Here is a 20,583-nt window from a genome sequence, read left to right on the forward strand (position 1 = left end):
GCAGACCTCCACTCTGAAGCACTTCCTGAAAGCGACCTAACCCTGTTTGTTGACGGCTCATCCTTTATTAACCGAGACACTGGAGAACGACACTCTGGCTTTGCATTGGACATCATATTATGGAAATTTTGAACTAAGGTGGTTTTGAGAAATGTCTGTCTTTCCATTGGCTGGTATGTAGATCTTTACTTTGATTGTGACACACATGTCTGTATGATATCAGAGGATTAACAGGTATTTGGGCCATGTCCTCCTGCCTAGAAGAAGAGTGTCAGTCTTTTGTTCCTCGGGAATGTGGTCCTTGGGGGGAGTAAGGTCAGTTGGCCCCTTTGGGTAAACACTACAGTAAACATTATGGCAGGAAGGATAAGGTGGGGGAAGATAGCATTTGACTTGTGTGATAGAACAAAGGTGTTTGATTGACATGAGACAGATGGCAGCATCTTACCACACCCCTTTTTCTATGTAATAAATACTGTTGAAGGACATGTTTTGAGTTAGAGACTCCTCAGACGATTATGTGTGTGTAAGCGATTGACGCGTCTCTCATATGTGCATAATAGTTAATAAAGTGCCAAGAGATCTTTGTCTCTGTGTCCCTTACTCCGAGTGTCGATACATGGAATTTCCATCACAATCACTAGGCAGATTTACCATTGCACACTCAGCTCTTGCAGTAGTCAAATGTGCTGCACATATAGGAGGTAGAGACATTGTGTCTCATGCAAAAAGCAGCAGTCTCTGAACACCTGTTCTGGGTTTTGTTGAAGTCTAACACTTCCCCGAGTTGGTTTATTGGAAAGGAGAATAACACACCAGGAGTCAGGTCAATTCCAATTCCATATCATCCGTTTATTACAGAAGCTTCTGGAGACAGAGTGTCGCCCCACAATGTCCGAAGATCAACAGTCACATCAGCATTATTTATACTTCAAACACGCCTAAAAGTGGAGGCGTTAAGCTAGCCAAGCAAGTGTTCCATTGGTCCAATTTATGTTCTATACCTTATATGTGTAAATGAAGCCCAAGCGTCATCTTTGCCCTTTATGTTTTCCTGTCTTGTCTGTCAGACTATGTGTGTGTGTAGTTAACCTGTTTCTCAAAAGACAGACATGCTAAATCTTTCTCTCCCCGGCAACAGCTTGAACAGGATTTCCTGTTCTCCTACTTGCACCTTTAGTTTTAGCTCATGTTACAAACACTTAATATTTTGCTTCATTGCTTACAACAGTTCAATAACTTATACAATCAATATATCTACAGTTTCCAGAGGATGCATACAGGACCACGACTCCGGCCTATGGCGCCAGGCGAGCCTTGAGATAGTGGTTGCCTCCACGGATTTGATAACCTTGTTGTGTAGAACGGCACACTGTGTTTGCCACTCTCCGGGGGGCAAACACCAATCAAATAGATGTGCAAGAGCTTAAGTATCAAACAAAAATTCTCATGTGTTTACCATCCACATAAATTCTCATGTGTTTACCATCATCTGCTTTAAGACGTGTGTATTCACAAGTAAGACAATCTTATGGTCCACCACCAGAAAACCTGGACACTGTTGTACAACCAGGTGATCAGGTACTTGTAAAGGTCTACAAGCGCAAATGGAGACAGCCAGGTGATCTTGAGCACACCAACAGCGGTCAAAGTGGAGGGCCAAAAATGTTGGATTCACCTGAACCATTGCAACAGGTTAAAAGATCTGAAAGAGGGGACCGCAAATGGAGAGGAAGAATCAGAAGTCAACAGAGAAGTATGAGCTGTGGAGGGTTCTTGTCATTGACAATAGGACTGACAATAATGACAATACTGACTATTGTAGGTCTAGAGCCTCTCTTATTCCATGATAAAGACTTAATGGATACTCAGACCTAATAGGGGGATACACATGTGCGACATAGACAAAGTGGAAGGCTTTCGGCTTTGATGCCTCAGCAGTATAAATTGCAGACCCATTGGCTGGTAGAAATATGTGGTTTCAACAACTGACCCATTCTGTAAGAATGGTAAGCAATAATGGTTACCCCTGTATAGTGAGAATTCCAACTCTTAGCAGATGGCCTACAATTATGGAAACAATACCAGAACCATTGGCTGTAGTATGTCAATTTACAGCACTGTCATGGTTATTTTATCAACAATACTACCCTACAGACGATTGGGTATTCACTTCATTAGGTTTATATAGACCACCATCCCAATGTCAATGGTTAAAAACCTGTTAAGTAATTTTCTGCCTAAAATGATGTACCCATATCTAAATGCTTGTAGCTCATGGCCTGAATATAGCAGAAACATATGTTTTGTTCCATTCGAAAGGAGACGCTCTGTAATTTGTAGGAATTGTGAATTAATGCAGGAAGGTATAACAAAATAGATTTGGCAGAAGATAAAACAAACCAAAAACATGTTTTTTTGTAAAACAAGAAAAAATCCTCATTGTGTGTGAATTGCTGTGGGGAAGGCCAAACATGGAGTAGGAAAACACTTCCACTAGATCCACTAGATGTCAGGAAGGTCTGGGTAAAGTTTCAAGCCATTTGATATAAAATTCAGTGATCTACTTACTCATTTGTAAAGCAAAGGTCAGCATGTCCTTTACAGATTGGCCATTTTGTGCCAAATTAGACACTTGAATTTTCAAGTTCATACCTACACAGAACATACCACAATGCAAAGGTGATTATAAATAAGGGTTACACACACCCAGGAATGTTATACATGATGGAAAATGAGCTTCCCAACATAAATGTACTAACTGGAGGCACGACAAGAAGGCGGATCCAATGCCTCTTTACACATAGATAAACCTTTTACAATAAGGGCCAATTTAACAGCCAACACTGATCTAACATCAAATGTGCAAACCCCACAGTCAACACACAAAGTGGAAACAGTACAATTTAGACACCATTTACACTATTTAGATTGTTCTAATTAGTCCCACAGTCGTGTCTTTTTGTACTATACTTTTCTCAGTTGTAAGCAAACAGTTGGAAGGAGTATGAAGTAAAATAGTAAAAGGGAATAGGAGAAAGAAGGGGGAGACTTATCGACTTCTGGGAAAGCTCTGAAATAGCCAGCCAGATGATGACGTCACAGTGGGGTGGGGGTGGGCTTGCTTGAGCAGGGGGACCTTGCGTGCGCTGCAGGATTTTAATCCATGATGGCGTAATGTGTTACTAATGGTTTTCTTTGAGACGGTGGTCCCAGCTCTCTTCAGGTCATTGACCAGGTCCTGCCATGTAGTTCTGGGCTGATCCCTCACCTTCCTCATGATCATTGATGCCCCACGAGGTGAGATCTTGCATGGAGCCCCAGACCGAGGGAGATTGACCGTCATTTTGAACTTCTTCCATTTTCTAATAATTGCGCCAACAGTTGTTGCCTTCTCACCAAGCTGCTTGCCTATTGTCCTGTAGCCCATCCTGTAGCTCTCTGGTCTTGGCCATGGTGGAGAGTTTGGAGTCTGTTTGATTGTGTGGACAGGTGTCTTTTATACAGGTAACAAATTCAAACTGGTGCAGTTAATACAGGTAATGAGTGGAGAACAGGAGGGCTTCTTAAAGAAAAACTAACAGGTCTGTGAGAGCCGGAATTCTTACTGGTTGGTAGGTGATCAAATACTTACATTGGGGAGAACAAGTATTTTATACACTGCTGATTTTGCAGGTTTTCCCACTTACAAAGCATGCAGAAGACTGTCATTTTTATTATAGGTATTCTTCAACTGTGAGTGACGGAATCAGAAATCCAGAAAATCACTTTGTATGATTTTTAAGTAATTAATTTGCATTTTATTGCATTTATTGTTAGACATAGCCTAACATAGCTTAATATGCTAATGCTAACATATTGTAAGTCTTGGGTAATCTATCTTACTTTACTTACCAAGTTGCTTGACTCACAGTCCATGATTTCTTCCAAAATTCTAGTCCAAATTGGTCTCCTATGTTGCTTTTAAACTTTAAATGCTGAGTATGGTTTCATGAGTAGCGACAGCTATGCGTCCTGCGCAATAGTCAAGTTTGGTTGACGATTTGGTTGGGGTGGTGCGCAATGTTGGTGTGTCCTGTGTGTGTTTCTGAAGGTGATCGTTCAACAATTGCTGTAAAGTGTGGCTCATGTGCTCTCAACCCAGCTTGTTTCAAATCCATTGGATGTCATTGGAGGAAGAAACTGGCCATCAAAACAGGAGCTTGTGTGTAATCAGTGCCACACCCCATGTATTTGCTGATGTGGTGCAAAGCATATAGGCAACGTAGAAGGATAAAGTATGTCTGGTTACTTCCTAGAGACTCTCTTCTTTTCAGAAATACCAATAATTGCTTGGTTAAAACCTAGTAAGGGTTTTGAATATCATGAAAAGTTATTCTCCGAGTTGATAGAGTTGGATTTCTTTCTACAATGCTGTGAAGAACACAAATCATTTTTTAATATAAAAACGGAGAGACAGGGGATGCCTGTTACACATTGATACCTGCACTAGAACATCACAGCACTAGAACATATTAGGGATGCTTTTGGTCCATCTAAAGATGCAGGTTGTTCTGCAACAAATTGGTTACAGGATAAATTGGGACCATGGGGAGCAACTTTAGTCCAGATGTTATGTATCTTCATAGTTTTTGGACTTCTGTTTTGTTGTTGTACCATAATGTTGACCTGTGTGAAAACTGTGTTATTGAAATGGGTCGGTGTAATGATGAAAAATGGAAAAGAGGTAAACATGCCGCTATTATCGGCTGAATGCTCCTACCAAGATGACCCTGTTGAAATTGGTGATTACAAGTAAGAGGACTGTATGTTTGACGATGACTTTTGACAAGAACCCCGTCCAGGTGTATCGACTAAAGAAGGAATAAGGTAGGTTGGGTTATTGAGTGAATTCTAAATTACTCCGAAGGATATAGTGTTTATTTTCTCAACATTTTGGGGTCTTTTCAGATGTGTTCTGGAGATTATGTGATCCACTGGGTGTGGAGCAAGCTAGTCCGGGATCCACAGACTCTGGTTTTCTGTCTTCTTCTCATCGGATCCTGACCTGGATTCTACATCACCTGGTGTCATGGAATCTCAGCCTGGCTCCTTTCATATTTTACACTTATACATTCTTACACATTCATAATGGGGATTGTTTTTTCATGTTAGTGACAAAGGACTCGATTTTATACTTTCACTTACAGTATCTCACAAAAGTGAGTACACCCCTAAAATCTATTCAAATATTTGATTATATCTTTTCATGTGACAACACTGAAGAAATGACATTTTGCTACAATGTAAAGTAGTGAGTGTACAGCTTGTATAACAGTGTATATTTGGTGTCCCCTCAAAATAACACAACACACAGACATTAATGTCTAATCCACTGGAAACAAAAGTGAGCACACTCCAAAGTGAAAATGTCCAAGTTGGGCCCAAAGTGTCAATATTTTGTGTGGCCATCATTATTTTCCAACACTGCCTTAACCCTCTTGGGCATGGAGTTCAACAGAACTTTACAGGTTTCCACTGGAATGACGACATCACATAGCTGGTTGATGTTCGAGACCTTGCACTCCTCCAACTTCCATTTAAAGATGCCCCACAGATGCTCAGAAGGGTTTAGGTCCGGAGACATGCTTGGCCAGTCCATCACCTATACTCTCAGCATCTTTAGCAAGGCAGTGGTCGTCTTGGAGGTGTGTTTGGGGTCGTTATCATGTTGGAATACTGCCCTGTGGCCCAGTCTCTGAAGGGAGGGGATCATGTTCTGTTTCAGTATGTCACAGTACATGTTGGCATTCATGGTTCCCTCAATGAACTGTAGCTCCCCAGTGACGGCAGCACTCATGCAGCCCCAGACCATGACACTCCCACCACCATGCTTGACTGTAGGTAAGACACACTTGTCTTTGTACTCCTCACCTGGTTGACGCCACACATGATTGACACCATCTGAACCAAATAAGTTAATCTTGGTCTCATCAGACCACAGACCATGGTTCAAGTAATCCATGTCCTTAGTCTGCTTGTAATGAATGTGCAGTGTTGTGGGAGCAAGGAACCAGGTGCAGGCAGGGGTAGTCAGTATTGAATCTTTAACATACAAGAAACAAACAAACACAGCACAAAAAAACACACAAAAGCAAAGGGCTGACTTCAGCAGCAAAAATGAAAGTACACAGGTATAAGGTACTTACAATAACCAGCAACACATACAACAGCAAACACAACAACAACAATGACCCACACTGTGGGGAGCAGAGGGGAAACCTTTATACATATACAAACGATATGAATTGGGACCTGGTGTGAATGATTGAAGACGTGACAGAACAAGTCTGGGATGTGTTCATATGAGTTGGGAAACCAAAGGTGCACGGAACGGTGGCGCTGCTGCTCACCTTACCGTGACACTGCTTGTCTTCAGCAAATTGTGTGCGAGATTTCTTGTGCATCATCTTTAGAAGAGGCTTCCTTCTGGGAAAACAGCCATGCAGACCAATTTGATGCAGTATGCGACGTATGGTCTGAGCACTGACAGGCTGACCCCCCACCCCTTCAACCTCTGCAGCAATGCTGGCAGCACTCATATGTCTATTTCCCAAAGACAACCTCTGGATATGACGCTGAGCACGTGCACTCAACTTCTTTGGTCGACCATGGCGAGGCCTTTTCTGAGTGGAACCTGTCCTGTTAAACCATTGTATGGTCTTGGCCGCTGTACTGCAGCTCAGTTTCAGGGTCTTGGCAATCTTCTTATTGCCTAGGCCATCTTTATGTAGAGCAACACTTCTTTTTTTCAGATCCTCAGGGAGTTCTTTGCCATGAGGTGCCATGTTGAACTTCCCGTGACCAGTATGAGGGAGTGAGAAAACAATAACACAAAATTTAACACACCTCCCCGTTCACACTGAGACCTTGTAACACTAACGAGTCACATGAAACTGGGGAGGGATAATGGCTAATCGGGTCCAATTTGGAAATTTTCACTTAGGGGTGTACTTACTTTTGTTGCCAGCGATTTAGACATTAATGGCTGTGTGTTGAGTTATTTTAAAGGGGACAGCAAATTTACACTGTTATACAAGATGTACAATCACTGCTTTACATTGTAGCAAAGTGTCTTTTCTTCAGTGTTGTCACATGAAAATATATAATCAAATATTTACAAAAATGTAAGGGGTGTACTCACTTCTGTGAGATACTGTATATATACAGCTCCGGAAAAAATTAAGAGACCACTGCACCTTTTTCTTTCCTTTCCAAAAAGGTTGGAAAGGAAGGTTTTGAGTGAAGAACAGAAGGATTCAAATTAAGAGACCACTGCAAATTGAACACTTCTGTTCCTCAATTCTTTTCAGGGCTGTATATATCTACAGTGGGGCAAAAAAGTATTTAGTCAGCCACCAATTGTGCAAGTTCTCCCACATAAAAAGATGAGAGAGGCCTGTAATTTTCATCATAGGTACACTTCAACTATGAGAGACAAAATGAGGAACTTAAATCCAGAAAATCACATTGTAGGGTTTTTATGAATTTATTGGTAAATTCCTCTGTAAAATAAGTATTTGGTCACCTACAAACAAGCAAGATTTCTAATAATAATAATAATACATTTTATTTATATAGCGCTTTTCATGGACTCAAAGTCACTTTACAGGGCAGGTAGATTATAAAAACAGAACAAAACAAAACAAAACAAACAAAACAAGACAAGATTCAGACACAGATGAGAAGGGAGGGGGGCTACGGATAGGCAGAGGTGAGAGAGAGTTGCAGTAGTCCAGTCGGGAGGAGATGAAGGCGTGAATGAGTCTTTCAGCAGCGGGGGGTGTAAGAGAGGGTCTGATTTTCGCGATGTTGCAGAGGTGAAAGAAGGAGGTTTTAATGACTTGACGGATGTGAGGCTCAAGGGAGAGGGTAGAATCAAAGATAACACCAAGGTTGCAGGCCTGCGGAGTTGGGGAGACAATAGTGGGGTTATTGGTTTTGCTGAGTGTGGATTTGGAGCCTATGAGGAGAAATTCTGTTTTGTCGCTGTTGAGTTTGAGGAAGTTGTGTTGCATCCAGGTTTTAATAGCTGACAGACAGGAGTTGATGTGGGAGAGGGGAGGATTGTGGGGGGATTTGGTGCTGAGGTAGATTTGGGTGTCATCGGCATAGCAGTGGAAGTCCAGGTTAAAGTGGCGGAGGATCTGACCAAGAGGGAGGATGTAGATGATGAAGAGGAGTGGCTCTCACAGACCTGTAACTTCTTCTTTAAGAGGCTCCTCTGTCCTCCACTCATTACCTGTATTAATGGCACCTGTTTGAACTTGTTATCAGTATAAAAGACACCTGGCCACAACCTCAGTCACACTCCAAACTCCACTATGGCCAAGACCATAGAGCTGTCAAGGGACACCAGAAACAAAATTGTAGACCTGCACCAGGCTGGGAAGACTGAATCTGCAATAGGTAAGCAGCTTGGTGTGAAGACATCAACTGTGGGAGCAATTGTAAGAAAATGGAAGACATACAAGACCACTGATAATCGCCCTCGTTCCGGGGCTCCACGCAAGATCTCACCCAGTGGGGTCAAAATGATCACAAGAACGGTGAGCAAAAATCCCAGAACCACACGGGGGGACCTAGTGAATGACCTGCAGAGAGCTGGGACCAAAGTAACAAAGGCTACCATCAGTAACACCCTACGCTGCCAGGGACTCAAATCCTGCAGTGCCAGACGTGTCCCCCTGCTTAAGCCAGTACATGTCCAGGCCCGTCTGAGGTTTGCTAGAGAGCATTTGGAGGGTCCACAAGAGGATTGGGAGAATGTCATATGGTCAGATGAAACCAAAATAGAACTTTTTGGTAAAAACTCAACTCGTCGTGTTTGGTGGAGAAAGAATGCTGAGTTGCATCCAAAGAACACCATACCTACTGTGAAGCATGGGGGTGGAAACATCATGCTATGGGGCTGTTTTTCTGCAAAGGGACCAGGACGACTGATCCGTGTAAAGGAAAGAATGAATGGGGCCATGTATCGTGAGATTTTGAGTGAAAACCTCCTTCCATAAGCAAGGGCATTGAAGATGAAACGTGGCTGGGTCTTTCAGCATGACAATGACCCCAAACACACCGCCCAGGCAACGAAGGAGTGGCTTCGTAAGAACCATTTCAAGGTCCTGGAGTGGCCTAGCCAGTCACCAGATCTCAACCCCATAGAAAATCTTTGGAGGGAGTTGAAAGTCCATGTTGCTCAGCGATAGCCCCAAAACATCATTGCTCTAGAGGAGATCTGCATGAAGGAATGAGCCAAAATACCAGCAACAGTGTGTGAAAACCTTGTGAAGACTTACAGAAAACGTTTGACCTCTGTCATTGCCAACAAAGGGTATATAACAAAGTGTTGAGATTAACTTTTGTTATTGACCAAATACTTATTTTCCACCATAATTTACCAATAAATTCATAAAGAATCCTACAATGTGATTTTCGGGATTTTTTTACATCACTGTATATCTGTCATGACTATATAAAAGTGTTATGTGACCTATGATTGAAGTAAAGATCAGGTACACTTTGATAAGGCGGAAAAGAGCTGGAGCAGGCCAAGATCGGTCACAAACGACAGTAGGTTCAGTGGCCGGTTTGACTGGTCATGAGGGGAGTACTATTTGCCAGCACAGATGTTACTGACATGTTGCCGATTAACCTAATATATTGTGAGATGTTCCACCAGGCTTTTTTAGCATTACACAACCTTTCCAGTCTTTCGTTGCCACTGTCCCAGCTTTTTTGAAATGTATTGCTGACATCAAATCAATGTGATATGCACTGATTTAAAGACAACCTTAAATCATCCATATTTAGAGACATCACAGATAACCATATAATGCTGATAACAGAAACACAAACTAAAGCAAAATCTAATTATGTTGATCATCCACAAGAGAAGGGACACTCTGCCCCAGCAGAGGAATACCAGCAACCGGATTCGTCAGTTGTGAGGGGTGCCTGCAATCTTCAGGAAACTACATTGTACCGGCTCCGGCGCGGGACCCCATGGAGGCGGATCCAGAAGTACGAAGAGGACGCCCGGCCCGGCAGCTGCCAATGAGTTCCTGCACTGTCCCCACCGTCCATTCGTCAGCCCCGGTGCAAAGCTGACCCCTTCTGGTCCTTGTTCATGTTTTCAGGCTCGGCTGTTCTGGTTGCTCACGGAGACCTTTTTGCAAGGCTCCATGGCCTGAATGTGACACTACCCCCCCCCCCCCCCCCCCCCCCCCCCCCACCCCACCCACCAAAGGTGAGGCACCAGCCAGAAAACAAGGAAAACAGCTGCTAGGGCAGAGCGCCAGTGCCAGAACACCCTCGTTCCCATATTTAACCACAAACACCTGTTTTCTTCATTAATTGCTAGCACCTGTTTTCCATCATCACAAACCCTATTTAAGATCCAGCTTCCCCATTGTTCCCTGTTGGTCTTTGTTTTTACCTTAGGTAACATTGTTTTGTCCTGTCTATTCTTCAGTTTTTTTCTGTTATCCCAGTCCTTTTATCCAGTTTTCTATTTTTGATTTTGTTCAGGTATAGGGTAACTTGGGGTAAAATGCCCCCTTAAGGGAAATCTATATTTTCTGACCAAAAAAAAGCCTTGATTGGTCAGATTTTTATATGAATATATTGACTATAATCATACAAATTAATTTTAAAAAATTATATTGGGCAGAATGATTCTATGTTATTGCATCTTAATCAAATGCCAAATTATGTAAATGGGAGTTTCTGTTATATTTCAGCAAATTCTTGTTGTAATTTTGTTGTATTTTACGAATATATTCTCAGGGGTAAAATACCCACCGGGGCATTTTTCCCCAAAGGAGAGGGGGTGTTTAGCCCCAAACAGGATCAACACAAAAAACAGGATTGCTGTAAAAAAGTATTCAAATTTTTCCCCCAAAGATTATAATTACTTAGCCTTTCCTATTGACATATCAAAACTCAGTTTAGAAGTCTACCTTCTTCACAACGCATGACAATGTTTTCTAAATGACAAAAACTAAGATCAACTTATGTCCAGATAGTTTTTGTGGAATTTCTTGCTAAGTTGAGATGATTCAACTAAATTTTCTAGATGAACAAGAATAGTGGCAACCAAGGAATGTGTGGAAATCAAATTTGCCATCATTTTGTGGTTTGGTGGATAATTACGGGTGTGGGGGATCGTTTAACCTAGGGAGGCGTTTAACCCCAAGCTACCCTATATTGTCATGATTCCCGGGACTCAGGACAGAGGTAAGATCCAGAAGCAGATACAGACACCGGGGTAAAAGGACAATGATGATGTGTATCGTAGTAGTCGGAGATGATAGTGGAGATTCGTAAGAATTACGTAGGCGGGTATGAATGTATTGTTGGAGGGTTGATAGTGGGTAGCAGTGGTACGAAGTCCGGGAGGCAAGAATGGTCAAAAGGTCAGGCAGGGTTCGGTCAACAGAGCGGGGAGTCAGTCCAGGCAAAGGTCGATACGGGAAGCAGAAAGGTGGTTGGGAGGGAGGTACAGGACGGGTCTCGGAACAAGGGGCTGGAAACGAACGGAGGAAAAACACAGTGAGCAGAAGATAACAAAAACAGGATACTCGGGGAATAGAATAGCTTGCTTAATTAGGTAGAGAACACGGTAATAATTACGTGGCTGTACAATAATCCGGCAGGGACTGAAAGCAGAACTCTCCTATTTATAGGGAGAGTGGCAATCAGCCCCCCAGGTGTGTAGACTGATGCAGGTGCTCAGGATCAGTGGTGGTGCCTTCATGGAGTGCCGGGAACAAGGAGACCGGTACGCGGGGAGATGTAATGACAGACAAACAGCTCAGGAGGGCTGAGTCCTGACATATATTAAATGGCCTCTGTTCTCCCAGTGAATGTGTCCTGTCTATGGTTTCTTTATTTATGAACTTTGAAACCAGTTAATAAACCGGTGTGATAACATTCCTTGTGTACAGGTACAGTAGGAGGTTCTTTATTTGTTCTCTTGCTTATAAAACTCACTTTTGGTTTAAGTCGATGTTGCTCCATACTTCAACGAGAAGACCAGGACAAATCTTTTGTGAACAGGCAAGCCAATTTTTTCCAGTATACGTGACCAATTGTCATGGTAGATGGATTGGAAATTATGTGCTAACTATCAATTCCTGCTAGCTAGAGCCTCAACATTTTATCTAAAAATGAAGAGAGATTATGTTTGAATTACACAATTTAAAAAATTATTCTAAATGTTCTTGTTGGTCTTTGTTTGGCATATGCCTTATGTTTCAGTTGTTTTGTCCCATCTCATTTGAAGTGTTTCTTTTGGTTATAGTTCAAGTTATTTTATTAAATGCGCCTGGGAAACTGAGTCTTTCTGAACCATTGAGGCTTGTTTCACAAAAACGCTTTATTGCTCGAAGCTTTCCAACACAATGCACAGCACAGACATCTGTTGTACAACATGTAACGTCACATGTTTATTTAGAAATGTTGTATTTAGCGCAGAGCGGTACACATTTTTGTGGGAATCGTGGCAACCAGCCCTTACCTCAGTCATTATCGGTGCATACGGAGTAATGATTAGATTAGATTCAACTTTATTGTAATTGAATAAGTACAAGTACAGTACAACGAAATGCAGTTAGCATCTAACCAGAAGTGCAAATAAGACAGGGCAGATAATGTACAAGTATTAAGTAAATAAAATATTACGTGGAATGTATAAGTGGAATGTATAGATGTGCAATGAAGGCACATGCAGCACAAATGGCAATACTAAATGTGCAATTAAGTCAAATAGAGGAGGGTAGAACATTTACAATTATTAAGTATAGTGTAATGTTACAAGTGATAATAGTTGTGTGTGTACAAATGCAAGTACGATAGCAACGCTTGATGTGCAATGAAGGCAAACAGAATGTGCAAGGTGCACGTGCACCTGAAATGCAGGGATAGGAGCAGTGAGTTTCCCGAGGTAGACAGGTACCTGTAACAACTGAAAGCGTCCATTATCGGACTTAGCAAGGCAGTGTCAGACTCCGGTAGTACAAAGGGAGTAGTGTAGCAAGGTGGTAAGGATTAATGAATAATGGAATAATGGAAGAGAGGCTGACATTTTGCATTCAACAAAATCATTTTACCTGAAACAGGTAGGATCAAACTGTAACCATGTAAACATCAGTCTGGAATAGTACGGTTGCGCCACAGTATCAGACGTGTTGATTCGGTATTAGGTCATTTGTGCACTGTAGGGTATTGTGGTCCGGTTTGAAAAGAACTTGGTCAAATGAAGCTTTGGATGTCATCGATCACATGATATTATACTAAAATAACTTTCAGTTTTAGTCACATTCATATCATTTGAATAACAGTTGTGTATAGTTATTGTCAAATTTACCAATCACAGATATTTACTCATTAACCTATAGTAGTCTAAACATATCACCATATCAAATAAGGCTAATGGGACATATCATAATGTTTGACTTACAATGTTGATTTTACCTACAATTAGACCTATTTATTAACATTTTAAGTGCAGCATTGTGCACATAATGAAAGCATGAAATTAGTGAAATGTAATGAGCCAGTGGAAAACACATGTTGCACATGCCTTATTGTTCGAGGAGTTTAATTCATATGGATGGAAATATCAGTTTGAAAGGTAAGAATGAGGGGAGAATAGAAGATTCAAAAATGTTTTGATAGTTAACAAATTAGGGTATATCCATATCTCCAGGCACCAACCCACGGTATTTGCCTGTGCATATATCGTATGTGGGTGATTAGAACTGCAATTTATACCATGCCTGTCATGTATGTTGTAAGTTTGTGTGGGTGGTGGGCTGTACAAACTGACACTTAGCCATGGGCTGGAATACTACGTGACGGTGATTGCGGAGTGGCAGGTGCCTGGGAGCCGACGGATTAGTGCAGATGGACTTAGCCCAAGGACTTACAAAGTGGACGACAAGGAACAGAATGGCAAGGGGGGAACGTGGAGAGAGGTTGCAGGCATGGTATAAATTAAAGTCCTAATCACCCACATACGACACATACAGTTGTGCTCAAATGAAAATGGGTGTGCCTTTAAAGCTCATCAGTGAGCCACCACCATGCTTCACAGTGGGGATGGTATTCTGTCCAATATAGGCCTTGTTGAACCCTCTCCAAACATAGCTTCTCAAAACGTAACTTTCAAATCAACAGAGTGAGCTACATTACATAAGGTATAGTGTATAACAGTTATATAGGTATAATAGTTATTAGGGCAGACATAAGTCTATGAAATCACTTCTGAAGATTTTCACTCAAAGCAAATCAATCAATCAAATGTATTTATAAAGCCCTTTTTACAACAGCAGTTCTCACAAAGTGCTTTACGGACACACCCGGCCTTAAACCCCAAGGAGCAAACAACAGTAGTGTTGAATTTCAGTGGCTAGGAAAAACTCCCTAAGAAGGTCGAATTTTAGGAAGAAACCTAGAGAGGACCCAGGCTCAGAGGGGTGACCAGTCCTCTTCTGGCCAAATGTTGGTAAAATTGCAGTCATCTAACTTCATACAGTATATTTTTTGTACTACGTGCTTGGGGTCAGCCCAGAGCCAAGAAATACATTTTTAGGGCACATCAGTGAGGCTGCATCTGCGCTTGGACTTGTTGAATTGTAGCATCGGTTGACAGTTTTTGTATTTCGCTGCATGCTTGCTCTGGAAGTGCCTCTGCAAATTGTACTCTTTAAAACCTGTCACTGTCAAGGGGTAAAATGTAAATTTTTGGAGGGGGAGGGATGGCATGTGAGTGGTGAATCATGATGATGATTAAAAAGGGCGTTGCTGTATTGGTTGAGCACAATAAATCCCTCAGACCGTATAGAATCAGTTTCATTCTTATTGTCACTCACCAATGTAAATGACACAAACCTTTATCTCCACCTCTGTTCACAGCTAAACTGCTTGGAGCCACACCCTAATTTCACAATTTTGGCCACTTGCATTCCTCATGACAGACAACCACAGAGGCTAAGTGTAACACTCCATGATCCACCCATCATGTCAACCCCGTTTCCATGTTGGGACACTTGCAAAGATAACCAGTTTGCAATAATGTGCACATTATTTAATCACTATATTTAATTGACAATAGTGCAAAGACAACATATCAAATGTTGAAACTGAGAAACGTTATTTGTTTTGGAAGAATACATGCCCATTTTGAATTTGATGCCAACAACACGTTTGAAAAAAGTTGGGACAGGGGCATGTTTACCACTCTGTTGCATCACCTCTTCTTAACAACACTCTGTATGTGTTGAGTGTGTTATTGAGGAGACCAATTGCTGTAGTTTTGACATTCTTGCTTGATATAGGATTTCAGCTGCTCAAAAGTTCGGGGCCTCCTTTGTCGTATTTTACACTTATAATGCGCCAAATGTTTTCAATTGGTGAGAGGTCTGGACTGAAAACAGGCCAGTTTAGCACCCAAGCTCTTTTACTATGGAGCCATGCTGTAGTAATACGTGCAGAATGTGTTTTGGCATTGTGTTGCCGAAATAAGTGAGACCTTCCTTGAAAAAGACTTTGTCTGGATGGCAGCATATGTTGCTCCAACTCCAGTATATATTGTTCAGCATTAATGGTTCCTTCAGAGATGTGCAAGTCACCCATGCCATGTGCACTAATGCACCCCTGTACCATCACAGATGCTGGCTTTTGCACTGTGGGCTGATAACAAGCCGGATGATCCCTCTCCTCTTTAGTCCGAAGGATGGGGCGTGATTCCCAAAAATAATTTCAGATTAAGATTTTTCAGACCACAGGACAGTTTTCCACTAAGTCTCAGTCCATCTTGAATGAGCTAGGGCCCAGAGAAGATAGCAGTGTTTCTGGATCTTATTTATATTTGGTTTCTTCTTTGCATGCTAGAGTTTTAACTTGCATTTGTGGATGCTGCGATGTACTGTGTTTACAGGCAATCTTTTTTGGAGGTGTTCCTGAGCCCATCCAGTGATGTTCACTACAGAATTGTCTGTTTTTAATGCAGTGCCATCTGAGGGCCCGAAGATCACAGACATCCGGTATTGGTTTTCGGCCTTGTCCCTTTTGAACAGAGATCTCTCCCTGGATTCTCTGAATCTTTTAATTATATTATGTACCGCAGATGATCAGATCCCCGAAGTCTTTGCAATTTTAGGTTAACATATTTTTATCTCAAATTGTTGTACTATTTGCCAGCACAGATGTTACTTGCATGTTGCCGATTAACCTAATATATTGTGAGATGTTCCACCAGGCTTTTTTAGCATTACACAACCTTTCCAGTCTTTCGATGCCACTGTCCCAGCTTTTTTGAAATGTATTGCTGACATCAAATCAATGTGATATGCACTGATTTAAAGACAACCTTAAATCATCCATATTTAGAGACATCACAGATAACCATATAATGCTGATGACAGAAACACAAACTAAAGCAAAATCGAATTATGTTGATCGTCCACAAGTAGGTCTCTAGTATTAATGTGAAATTGTTTCAGGCTACCAGGAATGGATAAGGTTGGCAGCCTGACAGAATGTTTGAAGCTGAGAATCAGTCTGACCCTCAACCAGCAAAACATGTTATGTTGTAAAGGACTGCTCGAATGGTGGAGAAAGCACCTTGATGAAATGCCAAAAAGATTCAAGCTGACCTTTAGTCACAAGGTAAAAATGGTTCAACTTATATGCTCCCATTTATTATGCTTGCAATCAGAGTGTCACACTTAGTACAAGACCAATGAAGAACTTGGAAATCTAAGCTAGGTAAACCTTCAGTTATATAGGAACCATGGTGTAACAATTGTAGAGGGGACAATGGCATGACATTTTCTCAAGAGCAATTCTTGAGGGGGACATCAAAAGTAGTGCTGTCCTACTGTTTCAGTTTGCACCATCGGTTTTCTCGTTACTGTGTGTGTGAACAACCTAAAATAAACCAACATAAAACTAACTGATTGGATTAACATCATGTTAGTTACGTGCATTGAGTGCCTTTCAGATGGTTGACAGGGACACAGTTATCTTGCCAGATTAGGAAGACTACATACATTGCAAGGCAAGCATCTCTCATTGACTCATATTCAAACAGCTGCAAACACTGGTTGATGTTACATTAGCTTGCTAGCAAACATCAGCTAACTGCTAACCAACATAAAGTGTGAACTGTAATTCAATGTTGACGAAAATGAAGGAAGGTGACGGTTAGAAATGTGTTTTATCATTGTATTGAGTGGTAGAAATGAATAAATATCTAACATCCTTTTCAACTACTTACTGAAAGTCAGCCACCAACGACTGTCAATTTCTGATGGGTGGGCAGTGGATCAAATCATTGAGGAAAAGGGCAGAGGATCGCAATCTTTTGAAACTTAAAAACACGGTGTAAAGTGTCTATAATCAGCACAAGTGACTTCATTGCGTCTTATTCATTTTATTGAAATGACATGTTTACAGTGATATTTTGGGCGGAGACAAATTGGGAGGACAAATCATAGTTTTCCTCAGAATGGGGGGGGGGGGGGGGGGGTCGGTCTCCCAACCCCGCCGCCTATGCTGACCTGGCTGGAGGCCTCTTGGCATTTCTATGCCTTTAGGCATCTCTGTGCTGGTATTTTTGATTGTCCCCAATAAGAGGCAGCTGCCCGTCGTTGCCTCTAATTAGGGACTCTATTTAAGTCCAGCAGTTTCCACACCTGGTGTGGATAATTGTTTGTGCCAGTTGTGTTGTGCCGCAGTTTGCGGTTTGCCAGCGCTTTTGTTGTTTTGTTTTACAAAAAACATTAAAAGAATGTTACCCTTCTCTCGCTCTGCGCCTCATGTCATGCCTTCCTTGAACTGTGACAGTACCACCTAGTAGGTGTCCTGTGCATCCAGTGCCACATTGAGCCGGGACAGTGCTGACAGAAACAGCCCTGGAAATACAAGACAGAAAATACATTGAGTGAGATTCCGTTACATGGTTAATAGCCTGTAAAAGGTACTTAAAACCAATGTATAATGCCAATCCCCCTCTAAAGCGCCACTACATTGGGAGGTTGTGCGTCCACAAGCTCTCGCTGGAAAGTGCCTGTCGGCAGAAATAGTTGGGTGGTTAATACTTGGATAAGAACTGGGATTGCATAATTCCAATGAAATTGGTTTAGGAAAATTATCTGCATCTTAGAAGATCTGTACTTTAAGTGAAAAAGTTGCTGTGGTCTTATTTGTACTTTAACATCTACAATATAGGACAGTTGGACAAGTAGGATGAATTCACAGTGGAAGGAACAATGACATTGAAAATTGTGTGTCTGTATTATTTCCACAATTCCATTCACACATTTTCAGAAATGACTTCCCAAATAACTTAGTTATGTTTGAGAAACGGTTCCCTTGTTCCACCACTTTCAATTGTGCGTTTGCTTGGCATTTTGTTTTGCGTAAATTTATGAAAGGAATGAAAGATGGTGTGCATCAAAGGTACCCATGCAATAAGTGCTTATACAATCAATTGTTTTCTGTTTTGTATTTGTAATACATTTTGAATAATTTTTAGATTGTTTTGTTCACTTTTTGTTCACAGGACTGTGCACAATGGACTTTCTAGTGTTAAGTGGCTAAAACAGCTAATAGAGTGTTAATTTAATGTGGAGAAGTCCAAGATTAATAATTGTGAGAGGTACTGCATGTTTTTATCTTGTCAGACTGGACATAAACATGTATTTTATCTTTCCCATCTTTTCTCATAGGGTTTGGTCTGAAAGATGGGGATGGGAATCACACGTTCTCATGTGTTCTTTGTGACTGGGCTGTGTGTAGGATTTCTGTACATGCATTACATTGTGTACTCTGACCCCAGTACAGCAGAACCAGCTTTTTTTCCTCTGGGTCATACCAGTTCACCAAAAAACATTCTGTTTGGTAGGTAACTAACATTTTATTTAGTATTTTTATTGAACTTAATGCTAAATGTATGATTTTTTATTTAAACCATACATTAAGGTTTTCTCTTGCTAAGATGATGTAATGAAAATGATGAATGTTCCATTATTGATGTTCAAATGTTCTCATCCAGACAAGAATGAAAGCACTCTGTCCCAGAATGTTCGAGTACTATGTTGGATCATGACTGGACCCAGAAACCTGGAGTCTAGAGCCAAACACATTCGGGCAACTTGGGCCAAACGATGTAACAAGATCTTGTACATGAGCTCAGTGGAGACAGATTTCCCCACAGTGGGACTCAACGTCTCTGAGGGACGAGACCAGCTTTACTGGAAGACAATCAGGGCCTTCCAGTACATCTACCAACACCACCAAAATGACTACGACTGGTTTCTCAAAGCCGACGATGACACGTTTGTGGTTATTGAAAACCTCCGCCACATCTTGTCCAAACAAGACCCAAAGAAGCCTGTGTATTTTGGGCGAAGGTTTGCCCCATTCGTACATCAGGGTTACATGAGTGGTGGAGCTGGCTATGTTCTCAGTAAAGAAGCCCTCAAACGATTTATTGAAGGATTTGACAAAGGGAAATGTACCCATTTCTCCACCATAGAAGACATGGCTCTGGGGAAGTGTATGGAGACCATGAATGTAGAGCCCGGGGACTCGAGAGATGTGAAGGGAAGACAGACGTTTCACCCCTACCCACCAGACAAGTACCTGATCAAACAGCAACCTAGGAAACGGCCCTGGTATCTCATATATGACCACTACAAACCCAGAGAAGTAAGTGTAGCCTAAACCTAATCACCTGTACTCTTACTCAATAAATCATGTTACCATTAGTTTCAGAGCAACGTGTAATGCTCTTCTAATCATGTGTATATGAGAGAGGTGTCATTGGTGCTTAGGGTTTGGCATTCACAGTGGATTATGAACATACAGATTGACTAGCAAATATTTACTCATGGCTTTGTAGTTTCTGCTTGATCATGTTCTTGACAGGTTTCATTATATACTCAATAAGACAATTGTTCTTTCCCCCAGGGCCCAGAATGTTGTTCAGATCATGCTGTGTCATTCCACTATATCTATCCTGTACAGATGTACATGCTGGATTACTTCACCTACCATCTACGGCCCTACGGATACAAGTACAGATACAACCCTGATGTTACAACGACTGAAGTTGAGAGTAACAACACCACAACTGTCTCTGATTAATACAGAGACATCAACAACAGACGACTGCACTTGATTGTGGACAAAGACTTAAAGATTGCAAATACATATAATCAAGTAAGAGATTGACAATAACCAATGGGTGCAATATTTTTTTTTAATTAAATATTGTACACTTGTTTTATGAGGTATGTTGACTGAGAACACAATCTCACAGAAATGTTTCATTACTGCAGTGCCTTTGCGAAAGTATTCAAACCCCTGAACAATTCTAAAACTTTACAAATGTTGTTCTGTTTGTAAACACTGACTCTGAATCTATTATTGTAAATTGGTTTGTTGTTGAGAAATACTTGTAAGTAAAATAAAATACTGAAATAGGATGCTTGAGTCAGTATTCAACCACTACACATTAAGATGTGGTAGAACCACCTT

The 20,583-nt window shown here is 41.4% G+C and overlaps 1 protein-coding gene across 6 annotated transcripts; it reads left to right on the forward strand.

The window, feature by feature from the left end:
* The first annotated feature begins 12,003 nt into the window (after positions 1 to 12,003).
* On the forward strand, positions 12,004 to 20,531 carry LOC105008800 (glycoprotein-N-acetylgalactosamine 3-beta-galactosyltransferase 1). Of its 6 annotated transcripts, none has more exons than XM_029124446.2 (6): positions 13,007 to 14,024; positions 14,953 to 15,033; positions 16,542 to 16,707; positions 18,771 to 18,942; positions 19,097 to 19,752; positions 20,014 to 20,531. In XM_029124446.2, the coding sequence occupies exons 4-6, from the start codon at positions 18,786 to 18,788 to the stop codon at positions 20,188 to 20,190; spliced, it is 990 nt and encodes a 329-aa protein (XP_028980279.1). In that variant the 5' UTR covers positions 13,007 to 14,024; positions 14,953 to 15,033; positions 16,542 to 16,707; positions 18,771 to 18,785; the 3' UTR covers positions 20,191 to 20,531. The 6 variants fall into 6 exon arrangements, with proteins under 6 accessions (XP_028980282.1, XP_028980279.1, XP_019907780.2 ...); XM_020052221.3 differs by having other exon boundaries at positions 13,007 to 13,154; XM_029124447.2 differs by lacking the exons at positions 13,007 to 14,024; positions 14,953 to 15,033 and adding an exon at positions 15,769 to 16,082.
* The last annotated feature ends 52 nt before the right edge of the window (positions 20,532 to 20,583 follow it).

Source organism: Esox lucius, chromosome 13 (assembly GCF_011004845.1).
Source record: "Esox lucius isolate fEsoLuc1 chromosome 13, fEsoLuc1.pri, whole genome shotgun sequence".
In the NCBI taxonomy this organism is placed as follows: domain Eukaryota; kingdom Metazoa; phylum Chordata; class Actinopteri; order Esociformes; family Esocidae; genus Esox; species Esox lucius.